Genomic DNA, 26,029 nt, shown 5'->3' with positions numbered 1-26,029 from the left:
GAGGGCATGCTTGGCTGTCAAAGGCCAGCACCGGGGCACACGTCCGGCTCAGGTGATAGAGAAAGGTACTCTTTTTTTAAGAATATATTTTATTTATTTATTTGTTCATGAGAGACACACAGAGAAAGGCAGAGACAAAGGCGGAAGGAGAAGCAGGCTCCACGCAGGGGGCCCGACGCGGGACTCGATCTCGGGACCCCGGGGTCCCGGGAAACGGACTGTTGATCTCGGGGTCCTGAGTTCAGGCCCCACCTTGGGAAAACTTGGAAAAGGAGGAGGTGGGGCCGCTGGGGTCCCGCTCGGGGCGAGCCGTGCAGCCCGGTACTTACAGGTCTCCGCGGGCGGAGGCCTCCTGGGCAGGCCGTCCCCTCCCCTATCGCCCACCGCGGCTTCCTGCGGCGGGCCTCGTTCGGGCCGAAGACGCAAACTAGACACGGTCGGTGCTCCCTCCACCCAAGCTGGTGGCCGGGGCTCCCGGGCCGCGGGGCGCGCTGCCTCGACCGCGGCCCCGCCCGCGCCATCCCCCACGTGACCTGGGGCTCCGCGGGCCGGAAGTGCCCCCAGCGGGCCCCGGGGCGGCGGGGGCACGGAGGGTCACCCTGTGGCTGCGCGGGAACCCGTTCGCATTCCAAAATAAATAAATAAATAAATACTGTTTTTAGTGCTGCCGTGACGCGTGGGTCTCCTCCCTCCCACGGTGGGGGGGCCGCCGCCGACCGCACCGGGCCCCGCTCCCGACCGCCCGGCCGGACCGCACAAAGCACGTCGGCTCGGCCCGCCCCGGCTTCCGCGTCCCCGCGGCCCGACCCAAGATGGCCGCCCCCGCTCGGGGCCAGGCCGCGCGGCCCGCAGCGCCCCCAGCGGTGGCGGGCGGGGGCGCAGCTGGCGGGGGCCCGCACGCCCGCGAGCCGAGCAGCAGGGCCCGCGGCCGCCAGATCTTATTTCCACTCAGGCACATCCGTGGTTGCCTACGTACCCCTCTAGGCCCTGCAGGACCTCCCCGCCTCCGGGGACTTCCGGGATGGCGCTCACACTACCTTGCTGGGGGGCGGGGCCGGCCCTGCCATTGGCAGGCGGCCCGGAGGTGGGCGAGGCCTGCGGCGTACGGACTGCCAGCAAGCTAGGTTGAGGCGAGGGCTGGCCATGCTCCGCCGGAAGGCGCCTTGTTCTCCGACGCGGTGAGGGGAAGCGCTGGCTGGCAGGGACGCTGCAGGACTGGCTCAGGTAGGGCTCCTGCTCGCGCCGGCTCGTCAGCGCTGCGCCGGGGGCCCCTGCGCGGCCGCGGCGCCCGGGGCGGGCCCCTGGGAGCCCCCGGCCCGCCCGCGCCGCGCTCCCCGCTCCCCGCGCCGCCGGGGCGTGAGGGGTCAGGCGCAGGGGGCTGCTCCGGGCCGCCCCCTTCTCTTTGTGAGGGGCCGGGGGGCGCCGGGGCCTGTCAGCGCGTCCCGGGCGTGGTGCGCGCTGGCGGCGGCGACGAGACCCCCCGGCTCCCGGGTCACCGCGCTTTGGACCCAGAAGTGGGAGGTCAGGGTGGTTGTGGTGGCTTTTTTTTTTTTTTTCGTTTCTTTCTTTTTCTTTTTTTTTTTTCTCTCTCTCTCTTGTTTGTTGGTTTTGTTCCGACGATGGAGGTGGGTCGGAAAGCTCGGGGCGGGCCGGCGCCTTCGTTGCCGGTTACCGGGTGCGAGCACCGCGGGGGTGCGTGTGGAGAGGCGGCGGCGACAGGGCCGCTCAGGCCTCGCGTCTCCGTTGACAGGTCCGCAGAGCCCGCGGGGCCCGGCCTGGCGTTATGTAAACTCTTCCCGGGCCGGAGACCCCTCCCCCTGCCTCGGAGCGGATGCCGGCCCTTCGTTTACCTGTGTCTAGTGTCACAGAGAATTTTCCAGCCATTGCAGCCTCAGCAGCAGCAGCAGCAGCAGCAGCAGCTCTTGCCTTTAAGCGGCGGTCGCGAAGGGAGGAAGGTCTTCCGAGGAGTGCAAGGCAGGTGCATGCATGTCCAGCGGGTCGGCCGTTTCTCCCAGCGACTGAGCGTAGGGAGCTGGGAGTCGGAGACCTGGAGCTCCATGAGGCGTCCTGGCGCAGGGCTCCAGACCCCAGCGCGGCCAGGCTCTCCTGCATCCTCCCCTCACAACCGGCATCCACACACGATCGCTCTCCTCTGTTGCTCCGGGCCTGTCAGCTCAGGTAGGGATTCCCTGGCCTGTCCGGTTCGGGACCCTCGAGACGCCGGAGGGCTCTGTCAGTTAATGAGCTACCGTCTTCTGCCCGGGAATTTCGTTGGTAGGGCTCACCAAACAGGCTTCCAAGAAAATCGTGGTGTTTTGGACTCATCCCACCTCCTTTAAAACGGGTTCCTAAAGAAAACATTATTCTGTATAAGGAGACCAAGAGGGGCAAGGCATGAGGAAGGCCGCGGGCCAAAGAGAGGGTAGGCGTGTGCGGTGCATCAGGCCCCGGGGAAGGTGTAACACCGGAGCAGGGATTCGATGGAATAGCATGTGGGTACTTGCACAACTCACACCTCCCGCAGGTGTGGTCCGACCTGTGCATCTGGCCTTTTGATTTTGTCCGTTCCCAAATTGACAGAATCCACTTATTTAGACGTGGATAGAAAAGGCTAGAAATGGAAAGCAATTTGAGTTGCTGTGAATCGCCAGGAAACGTAGATGTATTTTCTGGGATAGCCTCTGCAGCGCCAGCAGATGACTGGGTGGGGAAATCTCGGCTTTGTGGTCACCACCATTGCAGGGGTTTGGTTAGAAGAGGAAAGAGCTTTGACACTTAATATGAGGGGTCTGACAGGTAGGATAGTTGCCCCGTAGTCAAGGTAGGATGGTGAGGCGAGTCAGTCTTTAAAAGAGACTGTTGTACCCATCTCTTTTGACGAGGGGGAGTTTTTTTTGTTTTGTTTTGTTTTGTTTTAAGCTAAACTACCACTTAAGATTACTGTGTGGGTGCGGAGAACTACACTTGTTTACTGAAAGAATGAGATTTGATATTATCATCTGTGGAAGGACCGTAACGTTTGTAGAACACAGAGATGATCGTTAATGCTTCCAAGATACTGTTTGTCCACCGCCCTGCAAGAGTCCAGCTGTCTTCTGAGCCTGCATTGACCTGATACCTGGAGGATAAACAACTCAGATATTTTCTGGCCCCGCATCCTTAACCCTAAGGGTCACGCCACTTCTGAACCTGCATTTGGGCAAGTCCCGGATCTGCAGGTCTTTGCATGACCTGCCTTGCACGACTGTGACGGACCTAGTATTTACTGTTTTACCATTAGCAGTCGATTCAATAATATAGCATCATTTCTCATTTTTCTTGGCTTAACTTTATATATATTTTTTTCAATTAATTTTTTATTCTTTTTCCTCACAAAGTTGGTGGTCTTCCTTTCATCCTCCTGTTACAATTTTGTGCCCTTTACTTTTTGTTTTTAATTCACTACTATTGGGGCTTTTTTTTGCTTCTAACTGAAGCTTCTTCTTTTTTTCTTTTCTTTTTTTTTAAGATTTTATTTATTTACTCATGAGAGACACAGAGAATGAGGCAGAGATACAGGCAGAGGGAGAAGCAGCCTCCGTGCAGGGAGCCCAAAGTGGGACTTGATCTGGGGAGTCCAGGATCACCCCCTGAGCCAAAGGCAGATGCTCAACCTGCTGAGCCACCCAGGCATCCCTGTTGAGGCTTTTTTTTTTTTTTTTTAATTTTTTATTTATTTATGATAGTCACAGAGAGAGAGAGAGGCAGAAACACAGGCAGAGGGAGAAGCAGGCTCCATGCACCGGGAGCCCGACGTGGGATTTGATTCCGGGTCTCCAGGATCACGCCCCGGGCCAAAGGCAGGTGCTAAACCACTGCGCCACCCAGGGATCCCCTGTTGAGGCTTTTTTTTTTTTTTTTTTTTAAGATTTTATTTATTTATTCATGATAGTCACACAGAGAGAGAGAGAGGCAGAGACATAGGCAGAGGGAGAAGCAGGCTCCATGCACCGGGAGCCCGACATGGGATTCGATCCCGGGTCTCCAGGATCGCGCCCTGGGCCAAAGGCAGGCGCTAAACTGCTGCGCTACCCAGGAATCCCCTGTTGAGGCTGTTTAAGAGATGCAAAGAGACCCTAATTTTAATGATATGTTCTTTTGGTATCTGGTACTCAAGTGACAGTTGTATTTTTATGTAACAAAGCTGGTGCATCAACCATTTACTTTTGCCTGAAGGTTTATTTCATCATTTATTACGTTCTAAATTTTATCCTGGATGACCTTTCCCTACCTTAAGTTCTGTTTTGTTTTGTGTGTACAACTGTACAATCAAGTTGTAATTAAGCTTTTTTGTGTGTGTTTTCTCACTCTATTTCACATAGCCTTTAAGATTTTCATTGTATTCGTGTGGCAAAATAAGTCTGTCTCTTTGTAGTTACTGGATGTTTTCAATTTAAACTACAAAGTGTGTTAGTCTCTGAGATTTCTCATGAAGCTGTTCTGTAGGTAACATTTCTCTTGCCCTTTTTATTATCCATTGCTTTCTATCCTTCACTAGACTCTCGGTTGTTTGTCACATGAAGCAAAATGGTCAACTTTAAAATTTTTTTTTAGACTGATAATTCAGTACCTTTTATTCAGTTTCTTTTCGACTAATTTTATTTTATTTTATTTATTTATTTATTTTTAAAGATTTATTTATTCATGAGAGACAGAGAGAGAGAGAGGCAGACACATAGGCAGAGGGAGAAGCAGGCTCTATGCAGGGAACCCGATGCGGGACTTGATCCCGGACCCCAGGATCACACCCTGAGCCCAAGGCAAACGCTCAACCACTGAGCCACCCAGGTGTCCCTCGACTAATTTTAAAATATCTTAATTCTTCAGAATGCAGCGGGAGACTTTTAAAAATAAAGCAATTCATTTCTACTCACCAATGTATGTCATTACGATATAATAATAATAAAAAAAAGTCCAGCAGGCATAAACAGAAAGACTGGCATAGATAATTACTTTATGTTGGTCTTCAGCAGGGACGGATATATTGGAATACATTCCAAGCAGTAGAGTGGTGTAGAGAATCTAGACGATCTAACCCCTACAAATTCAGACTAAGTATATTCTCATTAGTTTGTTTGATAGGAGTTTCCAGAACATCAGACTCACTCATAATCTTTTTTTTTTTTTTAAGATTTTATTTATTCATGAGAGACAGAGAGAGAGAGAGGCAGAGACACAGGCAGAGGGAGAAGCAGGCTCCCTATAGGGAGCCCAGTGTGGAGACTCCAGGACCCCAGGATCATGCCCTAGGCCAAAGACAGACGCTCAACTGCTGAGCCACCCAGGTGTCCCAAAAACAACCCCAAATTTTAAAGATTACTTATGCTTATGCATAATTATTAGGAAAAGATCGGCTTTATCATTGAAAGAATAGAACATCCCTGGGGCACCTTGGTTTCAGCACAGGTCATGATCGTGGGTAGTGAGATTGAGCCCAGAGTCAGACTCTGTGCTCAGCAGGGAGTTTGCTTGAGGATTCTCTCCTTCTACCCCTTTCCCCACTGGCTTGGGTGCACTCTCTCTCTGAAATTAATTAATTAAAAAAAACAAACAAAGAATGAGACATCCCTGAATTATCCCCTCTGTACATTTCCAGAGAAATTTATTGTGTATGCCTTCATTTCATTTGGTATCTTAGTGTTTATTTCATTGTTAAAAAGTAATTAAATGACATACTACTGAAATTACTAGGTGGTAATAGGACTGTGTTTTTTTTCTCTCCTGTATGTCAGCAACTTAAATGTAATAGTTATAATCCTTTTGGTAATGTCCCAATATTATCTAGTAATTTGTAATTCTGTAATAACACCTTTTTGTTTTGAGAGTCTGTAATTCTCCTAAAATTATGTCAGTATCTTTCTGAGAAAGGATATGTATTAACTGAATTCTTAATTTCATCCAAGAGGAAGGACATTCAGGAGCTGTAAAATTTTATAGGTTTCTCAGATTGTCTCTCATGGTCATTATAGAAACCTTTGGAATATCCTGTTTTCATTTTTTTTCCACTGCCTACCTACTTTGGGAATACACTATGTCCTTAGGAACTATTCCTTTGGGACATATTCAGAGGTACATTGTCCCATTAGTAACATGGGAATTTCATTTTGGTTGGTTCTAGAAGAAACCAGTGATTTCAGTAATTTAGCTGCCTATTTAGAGCCCATATCATAACAATTTCTTAATAGAATACAGTTTTCATTTTCTATTACAGAAATCAGATACACAGCAAATATCGACCTAAGTAAACTGAAAGAGAAGATTTTTTTGGATTTTTAAACAAGGGCTACCATGTTTCATGAGTGTGGACCTTTCACTCAGTGTTTTTTTCTTCATTGCTTCCAGTCAGTAGTTATTCTTTTTTTTTTTTTTTTTTTCCGCCTTGTCTGGGGAGTGGAGAACATTAGTCAGCTCTTTGTTTATTTACACATCAGTTCTCCTATAAAATGTAATGCTTTTGCCTGTTTTTCAGGTATGCCTCCTGTGGAAGGGAGGGTACCTTCTTCATGAGGCTCTAAATGTGTATAGGTAATGGTCACTTCTATCTACAGATCTGGAAGTCATGGTTGTCAAAAGTCTGGGCAGTTGGATCTGGACGTGTGAACTCTCAAGGGGCAGGCTAGTCAGTTGGAGACCTATATGTTCCCACAGCAGGCATCGTGAAGTAAATGGAGTACTATGAGATAGACACTGGCTTCATTCCTACAAACCCAAAAAAAAATGATTAATTGAATTACCTGGATGTTGCCTTAGACACCAGGGCTGGTTGAAGTCTGTTCCATGGTTTTAAGGTTAAAGGGCTGTACTGCTTTCTCAGAGTCTTTTCATCTTGCCCAGCAGTCCTGCTATTCTAATTGTGAAACTTTTACATCTATTTCAGTATCCCACCATTCTGCTTAGTAGACCCAGTACAGCCAAGTCTCTAAGGAGTGATTTTGCTTTGAGAGAAACCTTTTTTTTTTTTTTAAGATTTTATTTATTTATTCATGAGAGACACAGAGAGAGAGAGAGAGAGGGAGAGAGGCAGAGACACAGGCAGAGGGAGAAGCAGGCTCCATGCAGGGAGCCCGATGTGGGACTCGATCTCCGGTTTCCAGGATCATGCCCTGGGCCGTAGGCAGGCGCCCAACTGCTGAGCTATCCAGGGATCCCCGAGAGAAACCTTTAATGGTACTCTTTGAAATTATTGGATAGGGAATAATAAACTCCTTTTCATTTGCCTACTATGTGCCAAACATTGTACATTATCTTTTAATCGCAGAGTAACCCTGAAATGCGTGTGATGTTAGCTTCATTTTTCAGAAGCGAAAAAAATAAGACTTAGTGAGGTTACATAACTTAGCCAGGAGTGGGATTCTGGTCTGTCCAACTTCAAAACCACATTCATGACCCAGCCTCCCCCCATTGAAAAGTTCAGTGCTGACCCCTGTGGAACAACTGTCTCTGACCACACTGTACAAGTAGGCATTCGGTAGCCTGTTAAAGCTGTACCTTTAGCAGCTGAAGAACCTTGGGAATGTAAGATTTATTTTTGTCTTTGTATCTCTGTTAAAAGGAAAAAAAAAAGAATAATCGTTTGTTTCCTTTATTTAACTTATTTTGAAGATAAGATTATGTGAAACACTTTAAGTTCTACAGAGGGAATTCACTTGGTCAGTCTTGCAAATAACTATTTTTTAGCCAGTGCAAGTCAGACTAGTCCACTAAATTTAAATTTTCATCAGTCCCATTTCACTGGGGTCATTTTTTGTGCCTGGAACCACCTGTGATAGTAACAGTGCCTTATAATGTTTCTCCTCCCTTCAACACATACTTTTTTTTAAGATTTTATTTATTTATTCATGAGAGACACAGAGAGAGAGAAAGGCAGAGACACAGGCAAAGGGAGAAGCAGGCTCCATGCAGGGAGCCTCATATGGGACTCGATCCCGAGACTCCCAAGATCCTGGGCTGAAGGCTGAAGGCAGCGCTAAAGCGCCGAGCCACCCGGGCTGCCCCATACACTTTTTTTTTTAACATAAATGTTGCAATGAAACAATACCTCGTAAATAATTAAGTCTTTATGTTTTTCTTTTAGGCTGAACAAATGTATGCATACCTGGCCCACTTAAAATGTGTTGTGGCAGGGGAGCATAAGGAGGACATGAGGACTTTGTTACTGAAATTTGTATATATATATTGTTACTTATGCCTGATGCCCACAAGTGGCATCATACAAGGTGCATGTAGTGATCCAGTTAGATATTCCTCAGCTGGAACCCAAAATAATATTTTTACCTTGGTGACCATGTGCCAGCAAAGAATTTTTCTAGCTAACTTGGCCTGAGGGCAGTGATCCTTAAAGATTAGGCTCTTATTTTATGTCTTCATACTTAGGCCAAAACTCTAGAGTTTTACTGGAAAAAAGTCTACAATGAGGCTGACTTGAAAATGAATCCAGGCCCTATTTTTGGGTCATATAGGTATAGGTCATCTGTTTCTTTTTTTTTTTTTTTTTAAGATTTTATTTATTTATTAATGAGAGAGAGAGAGAGGCAGAGACAGAGGCAGAGCGAGAAGCAGGCTCCATGCAGGGAGCCTGACATGGGACTCGATCCCAGGACCCTGGGATCAGGCCCTGGGCTGAAGGTGACACTAAACCACTGAGCCACCCAAGGATCCCCATCTGTTTGTTTCTTGCCACAGCTTTAAATTGACCGCCACTGAGGTTTTTTTGTGGTTCTAAGCCTAAAAGAGATAACTAAAATTTCATTACTTTCAAAAGTAATTAGTCACACTATAGAAAATAGTCTTTTATGTATATTGCAGATAGCCCAGGTTCTAAAAAGTGAAAATCCTTATGATTTTATAATGCCTTTTAAGAATGTTTCTAGTAGGAAACATGCCTCTGCCCGTTTACTATCTCTGCAGTCTGAGAGAAGCCCTTGCTGTTGCTCAGAAACCTCCCCATTACCTCTCCACAGCCTCACTCCCACACACCTTTGGCCGGATGTCGAAAATACGCTCCTCCAAGAAAAGTACATTAAATGCCCATTACCACCTGATAAGCAAAGGGAATTTGTAGTGAAATCATACACAGTTTTTGCCTTTGTGGAACATACATTCTAAGGGTGGGGGGACATCAAACAGTTAAGTATATAAGCAGTTATTTAATCTCTACTACAAAAATGAAGTTACGGGTTTTACAGGGGAATTTATAATAGTGTAGTAAGGTGATTAAGAGTGTGACTTCTGGGGGCGCCTGGGTGGCTCAGATGGTTAAACATCTGCCTTCGACTCAGGTCAGAATCCGAGGGATCAAGCCCCAAATTAGGCTCCCTGCTCAACAGGAGTCTGCTTCTCCCTCTCCTCCTGCTGTTCCCCCTGCTTGTGCACGCTCTCTCTGTCAAATAAATAAGTGAAATCTTAAAAAAAAAAAAAAAAAAAGTGACTTCTGAAGCCACACTGCTTACATTTGAATCTGGCACCACTTTTCTCTAGCTGTGGGATATTTGGCAAATAACTTAATCTCTAGGTGCCTCAGTTTCCTTATCTGTAAAAAAAAATTATTATTTCAGGCTTAATAGAACTAAATATGTTACTGCATTTTCATTGTTTAGAAGAGTGTTTAGCATGTAACGTATACTCAGGAAATTTGGCTGGTTTTTTTTTTTTTTTTTGTCTGCAACATCAGGGAATGCTTTTCTTTGAAATTATGATGTGGCAAGATATGAAAGTTAAATAGGCAAAATGGAGGGGAACCAGTTACAAGGCACTTGAAATACTTCAGGACAGTGAAGATGGTAAATTGATCCAGAATAGCAGTAGAAACAGAAGTGGATGCATTTTTTCAAAATATTTTATTTATTCATGAGAGACACAGGCAGAGGGAGAAGCAGGCTCCCTGCAGGGAGCCCAATGCAGGACTCAGTCCTAGAACCCTGGGATCATCACCTGAGCCCAAGGCAGAGGCTCAACTGCAGAGCGCCCCCCCCCCCCCCCCCCCCCCCCCCCCCCCCCCCCGCCTCCGCCCAGGCGTCTCAGCAGTGGATGCTTCTGAGAGATATTTAGAAGGTAAAGGTAGGATTTTAAGATAATGGATATGGGTTGAGAGGAAGAGGTTTTCTAGTCTCTGCAGCTGTGACTGAATAGGAGATGCTGGAGAATGATTACCCTCCTTGTGTGCGTGGTGGTGATGAAGGAGACCAGAAAGACTACCAAGGAATCAGCCTCCATGAGGTAATAAGTCCGTTGTACAGAGGGGTGCCCAGGTGGCTCAGTCAGTTAAGCATCAGACTCTTGATTCCACTGCAGGTCATGGTCTCAAGGTCATGAGATCAAGCCCTGAGCCTGAGCCCTGAGTCAGGCTCTGTGCTCAGTGCTGAGTCCCCTTGAGATTCTCACTCTTCTTCTCTCTTGGCTCCTCCCCCAACTTGCAAGAAAACGTTTGTTCTCTTTCTCTTCTCAAATAAATACATCTTCTTTTTTCTTTTTCTTTTTTTTTAATAAGCCTGTTATAGGGAGAGTTGGACAAGTGGGTCAGCCACGGAGACTAGAGACACTCACTACCAAGAAAAGCCATTGAGTAAGCAAATAGAGGTAAAGGTCTGGAGTTCAGGGCTGACTTCTTGCTGTGAGATATAAATATGTAGATAATTTGTTGAAAGAAATAGTAATAGTTGAGGCCATGTATGTAAATTAGACATTCTTGAAAAAAAGTGTAGAATGTGAATTAAAGAGGGCCTAGGATCAAACCTTCGTGAACTTCAACAATTAAAGGCTGGTAGGTAGAGGAGAAGGGGGTAGCAAAGCAGAAGTGGCCAGAGATGGAGAAGGAAAACCAGAAAAGTCATCCTGATGTCCTGAAAGCAGTCCAAAAAAAGTGAGTGGGAGTGGTTTTTCTAAAATCTTTGTGACCCTTCTTTGGGTCTCTTATCACTCAAGGTTGCATACTAGGGACCTAGAACATCTAAGTCATATAGTAGGTTTAGGCTGACTGAACCCAGTTAGTTGAACATAATGTTCAAACTTCAGAATCTAAAGTGTAGTTATTCTTGTTTGCCTTAGATTTAATATAGAGGAAGAGAGCCTGAGTGCACACTCAAGTACATAGATATTAGCCTGCTGAAATTAACAAATTATTTTAGAGGCCATTAATCTGAGTGGTGATCCCTTCTCAAGCTGACTAGCATCTTGTAGGTAGATGGAGACACTGGCGAAACCAAATTGTTTTCCCAACAATCTATCCAGCAACATTTGTTGCGTATCTTCTAGGACGTAGTGTTTATATGCCAAATACTGTGTTGTTTCATTAATCTTCATTAATGGCCCTGTAACTTGATTCCCCTTTGTAGAGAAGAATGCACTAGACTCAGAAAGGTTAATTTACTTGGTGGGACAGAAATTTGAACCCCCTCTGACTTCAAAGTTCAGTATACCTTCATGTACAAGTATAACTAAAATATAAAGTAAAAGATACTTCCCCTAAAAGAGTACTTAACAAAATGCCATGAAAGCTCAAAAGAAACTACTTTGGGCTTGACGATGAAGTAGAGATTAGGGGCGCCTGGGTGGCTCAGTGGTTGAGCCTTTGGCTCAGGGCGTGATCCCCGGGTCCTGGGGTTAGGTCCTGCCTGCATCCGGCCCCCTGCAGGGAACCTGCCTCTCCCTCTGCCTGTGTCTCTGTCCCTCTCTCTGTGTCTCTCATGAATAAATAAATAAAAATCTTAAAAAAAAAAAAGTAGAGATTAGAAAGCTTTCAATTACTACATCCAGTGGACATTTTAAATTATATTATACTATAATATATATTAGTATATATATAATATAGTATATATTATACTGTTAGACACTTTTGCTTTTCAATATAATCAGTCAGTCTTTCCCCCTGCAATTCTCTCCTCTGTGACATTGCACTGCTTGCTTCTCTAGCTTTTCCTTCTCTACCTACTTATGTAGGTAGGTTTTGGGTTTTTTTGACTTGTTAAAGTTTTTTAGTTAGCTAGCATACAGTGTAATATTAGTCTCAAGTGTACAATATAGTGATTCAACACTTCTATACGATACCTGGTGCTTATCGCTGCAAGTATACTTCTTAATCCCCATCATCTATTTTACACCCTCTGCTTCCCCCCCCACCCTCCCCACCCCCGCCTTTAGATAGGCTCCATGCCCAACTTGGGGCTTGAACTCACAACCCCGAGATCAAGAGTTGCTTGCTCTACCAACTGAGCCAGCCTGGTGCCCCTCTTATTCTGATTCTTCAATCCTTTTTGTTTGTTTTATCAAAGTAATCTCTACTCCCAATGTGGGGCTTGAACTCATGACCCCGAGATCAAGAATTGCTTGCTCTGGGGTGCCTGGGGTGGTTCACTCAGTTAAGCATCAGACTCTTGATTTCCGTTCAGGTCATGATCTCAGGGTCTTGAGATTGAGCCCCACCTCAGGCCCTGCGCTGGGTGTGGGGCCTGCTTGATTCTTTCTCTCCATCCACCCCTCAAAGAGCTGCACACTCTCCCAACTGAATCAGCCAGGTACCCCTGATTCTTAAATCCTGATGTTCTCCTGAGTTCCTCCTTAACTTTCTCACTCTACATCAGAAATCTCAACACTTGGGTTTCCAGCTAAGTGTTTTGTTTAGCCTGCAGAGTGTTCAAAAAAAATTTTTTTTAATTAGTTGTCTACATTTAAAACCTAGATTTACATAAAACTCTATTTCTGGCATTTGAAAAATCTGAAGTTCTTGCTCAACCTTGGATGTGCATTTCCATATGGCAACACTAAACTAGAGCTGACTAGCAGCTACTCTCTTTGGAATGGTCATGGATTCTTCAATCCTTCACAGACCCCAACATTTTCAGTTGACTCCCCAACAGTATTGGTGCAGCTTTTTGTATACTTGATCTGTTCTGTGAACTCCCAGGGTAATCTCTGTTGTTAAAACTGAGAATTCTATATGTATCATCAAGCCAATTTTTAGATTAATACATCCAGTCAACTATCAAATATCACTACTTAACTTGCTTTGGGCAACTCAGACCCAGCATAGCTGAACTCATCTTTCTCTCTAAACTCTGGGTTTTAGGCATTTTTATCCCCTAAGTGTTACTTTGCTGTGTCCCTTCCTTTGTTTTTTTTTTTTGTTTTTTTTTTTAAGATTTTATCCATTTATTCATGAGAGACAGAGAGAGGCAGGCAGAGACATAGGCAGAGGGAGAAGCAGGTTCCATGCAGGGAGCCTGATGTGGGACTCGATCTGGGGACCATGGGATCGCTGCCTGAACTGAAGGCAGATGCTCAACCGCTGAGCCACCCAGGTGTCCCTGTCCCTTCCTTATCATTACCTTTTGACCCACATTGCCATGATTCAGGCACTAATCACCTTGTTAGGGTTCTTGGTTACAAACAACAGAAATCATCTTTTGGCTAACTTAAGCAGAAAGGGGATTTATTGGAAAGATACTGTGGCTCACAAAATCAATACAAATGCTAGACAATCTGGTATAGAAAATGATCTGAAACAAAGAGAGTTTAGAGACAGAGAACATGTCCCAGGTCATACTACTGAGTAGTCTACTTAGGATGCTGTAGTAGAACTCTAATGTCTGCCACTGCTGAGTATTGTTGGTTGGTTCTGGGTGTTTGCATTACCTGTGCAAAGTCACATTTCTTTGAAGGACTGTCCACTTTAACTACTTTAGATCATGTGTGTACTCTGTCTTTGCCAGGAAGAGGAGGTGGAACTGCTCCCTCCAGGCCGTGCTCTTGATTTCCCATCTCCTACATCTCCATCTCCTATAGTGGGAGGTGAGATCCAGCCTTCCATTGAGATTTCTCCCTTAAGCTGTTTCCCCACTATAGGAAAGGGGCTATGGTTCCTGAGCAAAAAAAAAAAAAAAAAAAAAAACCAATCAAATTTCTACTATATAGCTCTTTTCTGGATTACCACAGTAGCCTCCTATCTGCTTCTATGTCCTCTGACCCTTCATTTCCCAGAAGTATTCTCCACTCAATAGCCAGACTTAGCTAACCAAAACACAGTTCTAATCATGTCATTCTATGTTTCAGTGGCTCCTAATCCACCTATCAGAAAATGCTTTAGCATGGTACTCAAGGCCTTCCTTGAATGACCTGGCCCTTCACTTATCCTTTCAATCTTATCTAATTTCTTCTTGTGATTTACACTTTGGCAAGACTCAACAGCAGAGTTCCTTAGAGTTTCCTCTTCGTGTCTCATGCTTCTTGCCATTGCTGTGCTTTGACTTTCTTCTTATTCCTGCTGCCTGAAGACTCCTTTCTTGTAGGCCACTTTACCTTCCTTAGTTAACTCCTCTCATCTTTTAAAAAGTGATTTCCTTTATAACCTTTTCCTTCTAAGTAAGTCCCTTTTATCTGTATTCCTGTAATAGCCCCCTGCCTATTACATCACACTTACCACCTTGTATTATAATTGTTTACAATTGTTATTATTTTCATAGTCCGTATTTTCCAAACTCATCATATATATATATATATATATATATATATATATATATATATATATATATGGTAGAGATTATGTCTTATTCACTTTTGGTTCTTGAATATTTCCACATTAGTTAGTGTATTATATGCTCAGCAAAATGAAGAGGCAGTTGATGTTGATCTTAGTAGATAAGATTTTCATGAGGCAAAGAAATGAAGTAAGGATGGAGTGTAATTTGAAGACAGTAGCATTAGCTAGGCTATGAGAAAAATATATGACAATAGGAAGTTGGGGTGGTTTTTCTTTGTTTTTTTGGCTAGCATAGAAGTGTGTATGTAGAAGGATAATGGTAAATAAGTCTGGAAAGGCAAGGTGTAGTCTTAAGATTTGTATCTTAAGTAACAGGGAACTTTTGAAAGTTTTTAAGGAGGAAACTGATTTGACCTCACTGTGTTTTAGGAAGTTAATCTGGTAGCAAATGGATTTGTAGGGGAAGGAATCAGTTTTGGGGTTTGTTTTTTTTCACAAGCAACTGCATAAATAAAGAGGTGGCAGCAGAAATAACAGAGTCAGAAATACAAATCCTAACTTTCTTTTTAATTTCATAGTTGAATTATTCATCTCTTTAAGCCTCGGTTTTTTCTCATCTGTACAAGAGGGTTGACTTGATATAATTGTCAAAGTCCTTGCCAACTCCAGGATCTGTCTGTGACATCTCGGGATAGTCCATGGGATTTGGCAAATGATTGGATGGTGGATTCAGGAGGAGGTTTTGGAGATGCCTTTGAATTTTTGAGTCTGAGTGAATGGGAATTTAAAGGAGTGGTATTGGTGTTCCTAACAATAGTGATAATGCTAGCTAGAATCTTAAGAAATAGGAAAGCTAAGGCCAAGTTGACCTTCCTCAGTTGTGTCCTAGAGTATAGAAAACAGGGTTTCAGTGTTGAAGCTAGTTACATTTCAGGGGAAACTAGTGGTAAGCAGCTGATTTTAGCAGTCGTTTACTTTGATGGATTTAAGATTGGGTACCATCATTTGGGGGTTGACTGGTTTCATTGGGAATTAGAGTGGTCTCAAGTGGCACTGCAAGGTGGATACTGGCTAATATGTCAGACAAGCTGAGTTTCAAGAGAAGTGATGTGATGAGGGTCAGAGATCAGGTTTACCGGTGAGGAGTGGATGTGTGTTTTGGAGGGGAGGGGTCTGGGAATTGCCAGAGGGCACCTGGAATTACTTTCTAGAAAGTGATACTGCTGCCCAGAGGTTGGAATATTGAGACTACAAACCAGCATTATGGTTGTGGCAGAAAGTGCTTATCTGTTTAGAGTAAACCATGTAACAGCAACTAAGTTGATCCACTCCCATGAGGGAGGGAGGATTTGTCCCCTCTTAATAAGGAGTGGGATCCGGTATAGTTACTACAGGAGAGGGATAGACCGGGCTGTAGAAGGTAGGGGTCCACTGGAGGCGGAGTTGGCAGTGTGGAACCGTCCCTCCCGGTTTACACGCTCCGGTGTGCAGAGTACAGTGTAGGTGGTGGGGAATTTAATCCCCAGGACTACTTTGCCGCAGCAGGAGGCTGTGCCTCTGGCCAGGCCCCTTTTTTCCAAGCAAGCTGCAGGCTTCGCCTGGGCCCTAGAAACCGGATAGGCCTCTCCGTGCGCTCTCAACCTAGCCCGCGGCGGCGGGGGAGGGGAGGCCTTCCGTGGTCCCGCCTTCTGCGCTGTGCCGCGTTCCTGCGCCTGTGCTGAGTGGCAGCGGATTGCTGCCAATGGGAGTGCGGGGCGGGCGGGAGCATCAAGTTAGGCTGCGCAGGAGGAGGGGGGAACTGGTGCTGGAGAGACAGCGAGAGGGGCGAACCGGCCCCCCACGGCCGCTGCAGGTAAAGGCACCTCTCTTGGCTCGCCGGGGCGAGGCACTGCCCCTTTTCTCCTTCGGGTTTTCGTCGGGCCTTCCGGCCTGTGGCTTCCGCCCTCACACTGCTCCCACCCGGGCATCCACACCCCCCCTCCCCCCGCATCTTCCCGTCTTGGCCATCCCCACCCCGGAGGGCACCCCACTTGCTCCCTCCGTCAAGTGCATGTACCTCATTACCGTTTGGGGGGCGCCAGTTGCCTGAAGCGCCGCCCCTCTGCTGTATGGGCCTTCCTGGCACCAACCCCGGCAGTGTGAGCAGGTAATGGACCCGGGTCCCCGCCCCCACCCCCACTCCCACCCCCACCCCCAGTAGCGTCTCCCTCTCAGTCAACCCCTCACTTCCTTACCTTGCCCCTTCTGGTCTTTCATGTGAGGACATAATTTCTGTAGTTTTCCGTCTGCCCCCTAAACATACGTACAGCTTTGTTAGTTGCTTATTTTACTTTCCCTGTTTATTCAGAAAGGCTCACTTTACCAGCCATGTTTGCCCCCAGATGTCCGTACCCCTGATGGAGGCGTGAGTGCTTTCTCCTTCAGTAACTGGGGAAACAGAAACAGTGGCCATACACTTGGCAGTGAGAATGGTGAAGATAGAGAAAATGGCCTAGGATCTTGATCTTGAGGAAATCTCTTGAGGGGCTCCTAGTTAATAGCTCTATTTCTTAGGTCTGTGTCTTTCCATCCTGATCTTTTGCTGACCCTAAATTGTGATTATATTCACCTTGGCTGCTTCCCATTTCTTTATAAGATTTGGGACTCTTTGGGTCTTAGGAATGTCTCTCCATGGCACAGTGTTTAAATTCTTCTTTTTAAAAATTATGTTGGTGATTTTCATTTTAGGCCTTCTGTTATTTTATTTTCAAGGGATTTCTCATTTAGATTAAACAGCTTCTACCCATCTTGTGTTTCAATAACATGTGTTTATGTCTGTCTCAGCTGATCCTCTTGAAAGGATACAGTTTCCAATAACAAGATTTATACTTTGAAGTACAATAGTTCTTTTCTGAATCTTTGAGCAGTTAGAGGTTAAGTGGGCATGGGTAGTACTTTTCAGAAGTGCATATTACCAAATGAGTCAGTATTTGTCAATATGGCATTAGTTCATTGTCTTTTAAGAGGATGAGCAGTACAGAGAAGTCTGGAAAATTGATGTCTATAGTTCAGTTTATATAATTGCATCTTTTGGACAGCTGGACTAATCTCTGTTGCAGTGTTTCTTGTCCATCATAAACAATAAACTATAATAAACTCCCTTTAGAGAAGCCATAAGAAATCTTATCATACGAGGTGTTGATAACCCTTCCTTCCAATCTAGGCATGCTTCTCCACTCCCCGCCCCCACTTGTATTTTGCAGATCCTCACTGGCAGGAAGATTTTGTTTAGTTTTATTGAATATAAATAACCTAAACAATGAGGTGTGTCTTCCTTTTCCATTTGATATATGTGGAATTTTGACACTGAGTATGTACTTTCAAACTACACATACCTTTCATCTCTCAGTTGAGAATCACTATTCTGTTGAAAGGTATGGGAACATTGCAATGAAAAGTATAGAGTAGCATGAAAACAAAGTCCTTTATGATCATACAAGTTGTTGAAATGGGCAAGATAAAGGAGACTGGTAAAATAAAAACAGAGTTGGGATTCTATAGATTGCTTTTTTTAAAAAAAGGAAGTATATCAAAGGTGGTAAATCTGCAGAAGAATACGGAGTAGTTTCCTCTTTAAAAGAAGGTGAGATGAAAGGCTGTTATATAAAGTATTTGTTTAGCATTAACTGGTTTGTTACATGGACATTATGGATTGGTGGCCTTGGATTCCAACCTTAACTGGCTTGTATGGTTCATCTCTCTGCAGCTCCCAACCCTCCAGGTTTCTGTCATTAGTTTTAAATTATAGAGAATGATTAAGTGCAGTCATCAAACTGTCTTTCCTTTTGAGCATATACTTGTGTTTCTCTTTGGGGCACTGGTGGACTATGACTGGCTTTTCATTCTCAATATGAAAAGTCTGGTATGACTTCTTTAAGCAGTTTTACTGAGGGATCTCTAGGTGCTTCATGTATTTGAAAGCTTAACGTTTATTCATTTATTAACATTTTATTTACTTGAAAGAGAGCATTATGGGGTTGGGGTTAGGGTTGAGGTAGGGAGAGTGGGAGGGAGGGACAGAGGGATAGAGAAAAACAGATTTCCCTCTGAGCAGGGAGCCAGACAGGACACGGGGCTTTATCCCAGGACCTGAGGACCTTTATCCCATGACCTGAGCGGAAGGCAGACACGTAACTGAGCCACCAGGCATCCCTTCAACATCTATTTAGTGTTGCTACCAGGATTTGAACCATAGAAAGATAATTCATGGGATAGATGAAGTTGGTAGAATAGGCCAGTTGTTGATATAGCCAGGATGACCCACAAAGTAAGAATAGAAGTAGGGGTAAAGAAAGAGGTGTATGATGGGAGAAGGTTTCATCTTTTGAGAGTCAAGGGCAACTTAAACATGGGAGTTAGAGAAGAATCAGGCAACTAGGATTAATGAATATGTACGGGATGAATTAGGTCAGTAGAGGTGAGTTGATGCGAGGGGACTGAGAAGTGGTGAAACTTGGTGGTGTGGCATTAAGTCACTGGTGATGTTTTTAAATTATCAGGCCCAGCGGCACTGGGGTGGCTCAGTGGTTGAATGTCTGCCTTTGGCTTGGGTTGTGACCCCGAGGTCCTGGGATCGAGTCCCGCATAGGGCTCCCCGCAGGGAACCTGCTTTTCCCTCTGCCTGTGTCTCTGCCTCTCTCTGTGAAATAAACAAACAAACAAATCCAGACTGAACCGAGGAAGTAGAAATTTGGCCCAAAAATTGGGAAGGGAGTTAAATGATTGATTTACTTTTGAAAACTAATACTGGAGTGTATAGGAGTAAGTGAATATTTCAGAAACTGTTAACATTGTTTTTCCCATGAAAAATGTGAGGTGAGATTTCTCTCTGATACCGGGCTGCTCTGGAGGAAGGAATAAGTAGAAAGGACAAAATCTCCCATAGAAGAAGAAGCAGGTTATAAACTATTATCAGCATAAATTTCTAGTTAGTGGAAACTTTTATTGTAGTTTTTTTATTTTTAAGATTTTATTTACTTGTTTGAGAAAGCACACACACACGAGAGAGAGAGAGAGAGAGAGAATGTGCACACCAGCAGTGGGGGGAGTGTAGAGGAAGAGGGAGAAGCAGGCTCTCCAGTGAGCAGGGAGCCTGATGCAGGGGCTCTATCCCAGGACCCTGAGATCATGACCTGAGCTGAAGACAGCCACTTAACCAACCGAGCCACCCAGGTGCCCTTATTGTGGTTTTTCTATGACACCTAATTAGATATTTAGTATAACTTATGTGGCAGTGAATAGCTGAAAGATATAATAGGTAGCCAAATAGGGCATAGCTAGAAAAAGCTGATGGTAGTGTTGAAGAAATTCATAAAATTATTGAGTAGATTTTTGTTAAATCAAGAAGTACATATAACTTTTCTCATTGTCATTTGGAGCAGCTTTGGGGCAAGTATTAGATTGGAGAGGCTGGAATGAACTGGTGGGATAGTTTAGCCAGAAATGGGAAGCAATATGGATCCTGGGGGAGGTGTGAAGGGTATACAATTTCTGAAGCAAGGAAGGTCTTGTTTAACATTGGTAGAGATGCTATGTGTACTTTGTAATTTTGTTGTGCCAACTACTGATCAGTCTGTTCTCTTTATATCTGAGTTTCTGGGCTATTTACCCACATTTAATTGTTTCATAAGGATAACTGGAATAAGTTGAAGAAGGGAAAAAGTACTTGGTGGGTTGTATGTAAAAGTCTTCAGTGAAGTCTGTATGTACTCTGTCACCGGCAGATTTCTTCTCTGATGTCTTCTAAAAGTTAAGAGAAAAGGTCTTGTCAAGCAAGGCTTTCCTGAATTGTCAAGTGCTGACATCATCTACAAAGAACAGGCACTATTCATATTTTCATATAGTTTAGTTGTATGGTGGTGTACTTATAATTCCTTGCTTTAGTTTTTTCTTTTTCCAACATTTTCATAACTTAAATCCTCAAATGTGGATTTTAATAAACATGCTTTCCGTTATCTGTAGGATAATTTTTCAAGATGGGAAACTACTGTCTCATCTTAAAATGGGGGAATGCCATTTGGTTTTTTTCTTTTTTTAAGATTTTATTTATTTATTTATTTATTTATTTATTTATTTATTTATTTATTTGAGAGAGAGAGAGACAGCAAGAGAGAGCATGAGTGGGGAAGAGAGGGAGAAGCAGGCTCCCGCTGAGCAGGGAGCCCCATGTAGGACTCAATCCCAGGACCCTGGGATCACTACCCGAGCCAAAGGCAGACGCTTAACCAACTGAGCCACCCAGGAGCCTGCATTTAGTTTTTATGAGGACTGAATGGTTCATCCCATATACTGCAAGCAAATATATTAACTCATTAAGTATTTTTTTGAGTAGCTGCTGTGTACGTAATATCCTCTTGGTTCTTTAGGGATTCACAGATAAACAAGAGATGGTTCCTACCATCCAGGAACTTTTTGTCTCTTAGGGTAAGAGCAGCTGGCCCACCGTGCAGGGTTGTGCAGGGTGTGCATTGCCCATACTCATTATTATCATTGTCAATAATATGTTTAGTATGACAATTTTCCAGCAGATGGCAGACAAGCATCTTAAGGAGCAGGCGGCATTGTATGATTTGCACAAAGGAACCATTTGGGCCTTCAGAGAATATGGACAAGAGACTGGTCATTTTAGTAAAATATTAAGTATGGTCTAAGTGCTTTAAATAAGGCAGAGACAACACTGAGTACTTAAGGAGGGTGATAGGACCAGTCATCACAAATTGCTTTGCTGTTAAAGGGGCAGAGGTTCAGGGCTCACCTTTTGGAACAGAAGGAAGACCTTTGAAAGGGTGGGAAACATTTCAGCTGGGAGAGCTGCTTGGGAGGGGGGAGGGTGTGTTCTAGGCTGAAGCTACAGCATAATAGGCAAAGTCATGCAGATAGGAATCACATTAGGGGCACCGTGTGGTCTGGCTGGCCTGGAATGTAGGGTATATATAGGAAGCGGTGACAGAGAAAGTTGGGAATATAAGTGGAACTAAAATGTACAGTTGTTTGAACTTCTTGCAAAGGAAGTTTTTTATCTTAAATACGAGAAAGGGGGAGGGGACGTCACAGAAATAGTATGTATAGAGTGATATGTTAGCTAGAATAACATTTAGGAAACTTCCTGGATGAAGGTACACAGTAAGTGTAGCGAGATTGTACTGCAGTGAAAAGTGGTTATTTTTGCCAGTAGTGAGTAAAAGCATCTAAAATACAAGGGAAATGTATGGACTGCAGTATGTTCAGAAAGCATTACCTCCAGTCATTGAAATGCTACTGGAATGTTGTTAAGTTCTGTGAGCTTAACCTGAAGTAGAAGGTGAGTGAATGTTAAACTCCCTGATCTCTGCCTAAGAATGATAATGGTAAAAAGAAACGGACAGGGATGACTGAGAGATCTTGACAGACAGAAACTTCAGAGTGTGTAGGTGTAAGAGTCCAAAAAGGGGTTTGGTTTATTTCTTTTATAGTTTTAGTTTGAAGCAAAAATGTGGGTGTGCTTTCTGCTCTGTCTCTGTCCTCGGATTACCTCACATTTCCGTCTTCTTGTTATTTTGATGCCAGTTGATATTAAGGGTAGTACCTAAGGAGAAGTTTTCCTTGAGGTCACCAACTTTGCTTATTTTTCATTTGTCTTCTCACAACAGGAGTTTCACCATCTTCCTCTGAAGACCTAGCCATCTTGCTCCATGAAGGTCAGGACAATCTGACATGCACTTGTTTCTTGCCTCTTTACCTGAAGAGTAGTCCTCTTCCATTGTGTACATTTTTTTCTTAATAGGGGAGGGGAGGGGAGAGCCAGTACCCCCCCTCCCCTTCCCTCCTTAGACCTTGGGGAAGTACCCTCCATTGCTTTCCCAAGATGGCAGACCCCATCATGGATCTGTTTGATGACCCAAATTTATTTGGCCTGGACTCTCTGACTGATGACAGCTTCAACCAGGTCACACAAGACCCCATTGAGGAAGCCCTTGGACTGCCAAGCTCTCTGGACTCCTTGGATCAGATGAACCAGGATGGTGGAGGTGGTGATGTGGGGAATTCATCAGCAAGTGACCTGGTCCCCCCACCAGACGAGACAGCCCCCACAGAACTTCCCAAAGAATCAGCAGCTCCAGCTCCAGAATCTTTAACTTTGCATGATTATACCACTCAGCCCGTCAGCCAGGAGCAGCCAGCCCAACCTGTCTTACAGACACCGACGCCAACATCAGGACTTTTGCAGGTCTCCAAGAGCCAGGAGATCCTGAGCCAAGGGAATCCTTTCATGGGTGTCTCTGCCACAGCTGTCTCCTCCAGTAGTGCTGGAGGGCAACCACCTCAGTCAGCCCCTAAGATCGTTATCCTTAAGGCCCCACCAAGCTCCTCAGTCACTGGTGCCCATGTGGCACAAATTCAGGCCCAAGGTATCACCAGCACAGCTCAGCCCCTAGTGGCTGGCACAGCCAATGGTGGAAAAGTTACTTTTACCAAAGTGCTAACCGGCACTCCCCTTCGACCAGGTGTTTCCATTGTCTCTGGTAATACAGTGTTGGCCGCCAAGGTCCCTGGGAACCAGGCTACTGTTCAGCGCATTGTCCAGCCCAGCCGACCAGTAAAGCAGCTGGTCCTACAGCCAGTTAAGGGTTCAGCTCCTGCTGGAAACCCTGGGGCCACAGGGCCCCCACTGAAGCCTGCAGTTACACTGACCTCTACACCTACCCAGGTGACTTGAGTGAAAGGGGGAGGTGAATTTTGGTTTAGTAGAGGGCCCAGCAACTGTGAGAAGAGAGCACAAGACCTATCTCTAGGAATCCTGTTTAAATTCTACCTTTGCTTTAAAAAATCAGTTAGTGTTGACAGCCACATGCTTACTACTTACTAGGTGGAAGCAGTTAATGTTGACATATTTTTTGAGCTCTTATTGTATGTTTACACTGTGCCTAGCTGGTGGTGAACAAGACAGACACAGTCCCTGTCCTTACAGAGCTCATGGTCTGCCAAGAAGGCAGACATTAAACGAATTCACAATACTGTATGATACAAAGTTTTATGAGAAATACTGGATGCTGTGGGAACAAAGAGTCATTATTTATTTATATTTGCAAGACTTACAGAAGCTATGTGTATGTTTTCCTGTTCTTATTACTGAGACTGTCCTCCTCTATCCACTGAAAAGTCTAGTTTCTATTGTAAGAAAATGGAGGTCCTAGCCTCTGATTAAAGGGCCAAAAGAGTTTGGGCCTTGGGTGGTATTAAAAGTAAGTAGGACCAGTGGAAAGAAGCTATGAGGAGGTGGATTATAAAGACTTTTGTTCTAATAGACTGCCAGGAAATGGAATGACTACCTTAGAAGATAGCCTTGCATCAGGAGTTTGTCAAAATAGGCCTGATACCCACTGGGCAGAGGTGTTCCAGAGAAGACTCAATCAGGACAGATAGGAGGATGAACAAAATAAATTGTGCTATGTCTTTTGACCCTCAATTTTTATGGTTCTAGGATGAGGAAAACTGGCACAAATATTTAAGAGTATACCATTCTTTAATGTTGTACCTCTCTTGCAATTTCCTTTCTTCACTCTAGGGTGAATCGAAACGCATCACCCTGGTCCTCCAGCAGCCACAGTCTGGAGGTCCCCAAGGACACCGGCATGTTGTACTAGGGAGTCTACCAGGCAAGATAGTGTTACAGGGCAACCAGCTGGCAGCCCTGACTCAAGCCAAGAATGCTCAGGGGCAGCCTGCCAAAGTAGTAACTATCCAGCTGCAGGTGCAACAGCCACAGCAGAAAATCCAGATTGTACCACAGCCGCCAGCATCGCAACCGCAGCCGCCACCACCACCCTCAACCCAACCAGTGACTCTCTCCTCTGTGCAGCAAGCTCAGATAATGGGACCAGGACAAAGCCCAGGACAAAGACTTTCGGTACCACTCAAGGTGGTGCTGCAGCCACAGGTGAGACTTCTACAGGTAGCAAGGAGGATAGACCCCTGGGCCCTTTGCTATCACCCTTAGCAACCACTCATTGTTGAATGTGGGGTCACTGGAGTCATGCCTCTGAACTGAAATACAGGCTTTTACTTCTTTTACCCATGGAAACTTTGTATTAAGTATATGAAAAGTTTTGAGGGTTATTGTTAGCTTTAGGATAAGAGATGATTGATGATTTATCTGGTTTGTCTTTGGGCTGTTTCATTTACATTCTGTTCCTAATATTGTTGTGGAGTAAAAATGATTGGCAATATTCTTTCATTTGAAAGATAAAGTTGTCTTAAAGAGATCAAGTGATTATCACTCTTCCCACCCCTACCCCCACCAAGAAACTAAATAGTTTTTTTTTTTTTTTTTTCCCCTACTTTTGGCCTGGAGTTTAAGGTTGACTGTATTGTTTGAAAATTTTCTAGAATAATGGAGATGTGTATTGACATGAGGAGCATGGCTAAAGGATACTGAAGTTTAATTTGGCGCAATTCTTGCCTTTTCTCATCCCTTTCCCACTAAACACTTTTTTTCTGCTAATGTGTCCAAGTTCAGTAAGACTTGATCTGAATCTCATTCTTGAGGAATTAGAGATGGAAAGTTTCTAGCCTATCTGCCTTAGAGCTGGGTTTTATTTAGGCCATTTAGTCACAAGCATGTTGAAATTTTAGCGTCTTTATTTCTGTAGGCTGGCTCTTCCCAAGGGGCCTCTTCTGGGCTCTCCGTAGTGAAAGTTCTAAGTGCCAGTGAAGTGGCAGCTTTGTCTTCACCAGCAAGCTCTGCTCCTCACACGGGGGGCAAGATAGGAATGGAGGAGAACCGCAGGCTAGAGCACCAGAAGAAGCAAGAGAAAGCCAATCGGATTGTAGCAGAAGCTATTGCTAGGGCCCGTGCCCGGGGTGAGCAGAACATACCTCGAGTCCTAAATGAGGATGAACTGCCTAGTGTTCGGCCTGAGGAAGAAGGTGAGAAGAAACGCAGGAAGAAGAGCAGTGGGGAGAGGCTCAAGGAAGAAAAGCCAAAGAAGAGCAAAACATCTGGTACCTCCAAAACTAAAGGCAAAAGTAAGCTGAAGTGAGTACAACCCTTTGCTGTTTTGTTGGGACATTTGAGGGCAGCGTACTTATTTTTAGATTAGTGTTGAGGGGTGCCTGGCTGGCTCAGTTGGTAGAGCATATGACTCTTGATCTCGGGGTTGTGAGTTCCAGCCCCATGTTGGGTGTAGAGATTACTTAAGAGAATAAAATCTTTAAAAAAAAATAGTTTTGAGAAGAACTACTTGTGTGTATGCTTTTAAAGATTTATTTATTTATTTGAGAGAGATTGAGAGAGAGCAGAGGGAGAGGCAGAGTAAGAGAGTCTCAAGCAAACTCCATGCTCATTGTAGAGCCTGAAATGGGGCTTGATCTCAAGACCCTGAGATCATGACCTGAGCCAAAACCAAGAGTCAAGCTTACCCAGCTGTGCCACCCAGGTCCCTAGGAGCTACTTGTGTTTAGCAACTACATGGTTCAAGGTGATCTGTCTATCATAGAAGATAA

The 26,029-nt window shown here is 44.7% G+C and overlaps 1 protein-coding gene across 10 annotated transcripts in view; it reads left to right on the top strand.

Annotated features, from left to right (window-relative positions):
* The first annotated feature begins 1,104 nt into the window (after window positions 1–1,104).
* CHD8 (chromodomain helicase DNA binding protein 8) overlaps window positions 1,105–26,029 on the top strand; it is a 62,020-nt gene continuing 37,095 nt past the window's right edge. For 4 of the 10 annotated variants that reach the window (XM_038558468.1, XM_038558467.1, XM_038558470.1 and 1 more), the window contains exons 1-4: window positions 1,105–1,224; window positions 22,177–23,234; window positions 24,093–24,464; window positions 25,177–25,562. In XM_038558468.1, the coding sequence (XP_038414396.1) occupies window positions 22,392–23,234; window positions 24,093–24,464; window positions 25,177–25,562 (1,601 nt within the window). In that variant the 5' untranslated portion in view covers window positions 1,105–1,224; window positions 22,177–22,391. Of the gene's footprint in view, window positions 1,225–1,750; window positions 2,179–16,262; window positions 16,362–22,176; window positions 23,235–24,092; window positions 24,465–25,176; window positions 25,563–26,029 lie in introns of those variants that run through there. The other 6 variants (XM_038558471.1, XM_038558474.1, XM_038558466.1 and 3 more) reach the window with 6 other exon arrangements.

The sequence above is a fragment of the Canis lupus genome, chromosome 15, assembly GCF_011100685.1.
Source record: "Canis lupus familiaris isolate Mischka breed German Shepherd chromosome 15, alternate assembly UU_Cfam_GSD_1.0, whole genome shotgun sequence".
Lineage (NCBI taxonomy): Eukaryota > Metazoa > Chordata > Mammalia > Carnivora > Canidae > Canis > Canis lupus.
Note: the sequence above shows the minus strand (reverse complement) of the source record. Positions and strands in the feature narration are given on the sequence as shown.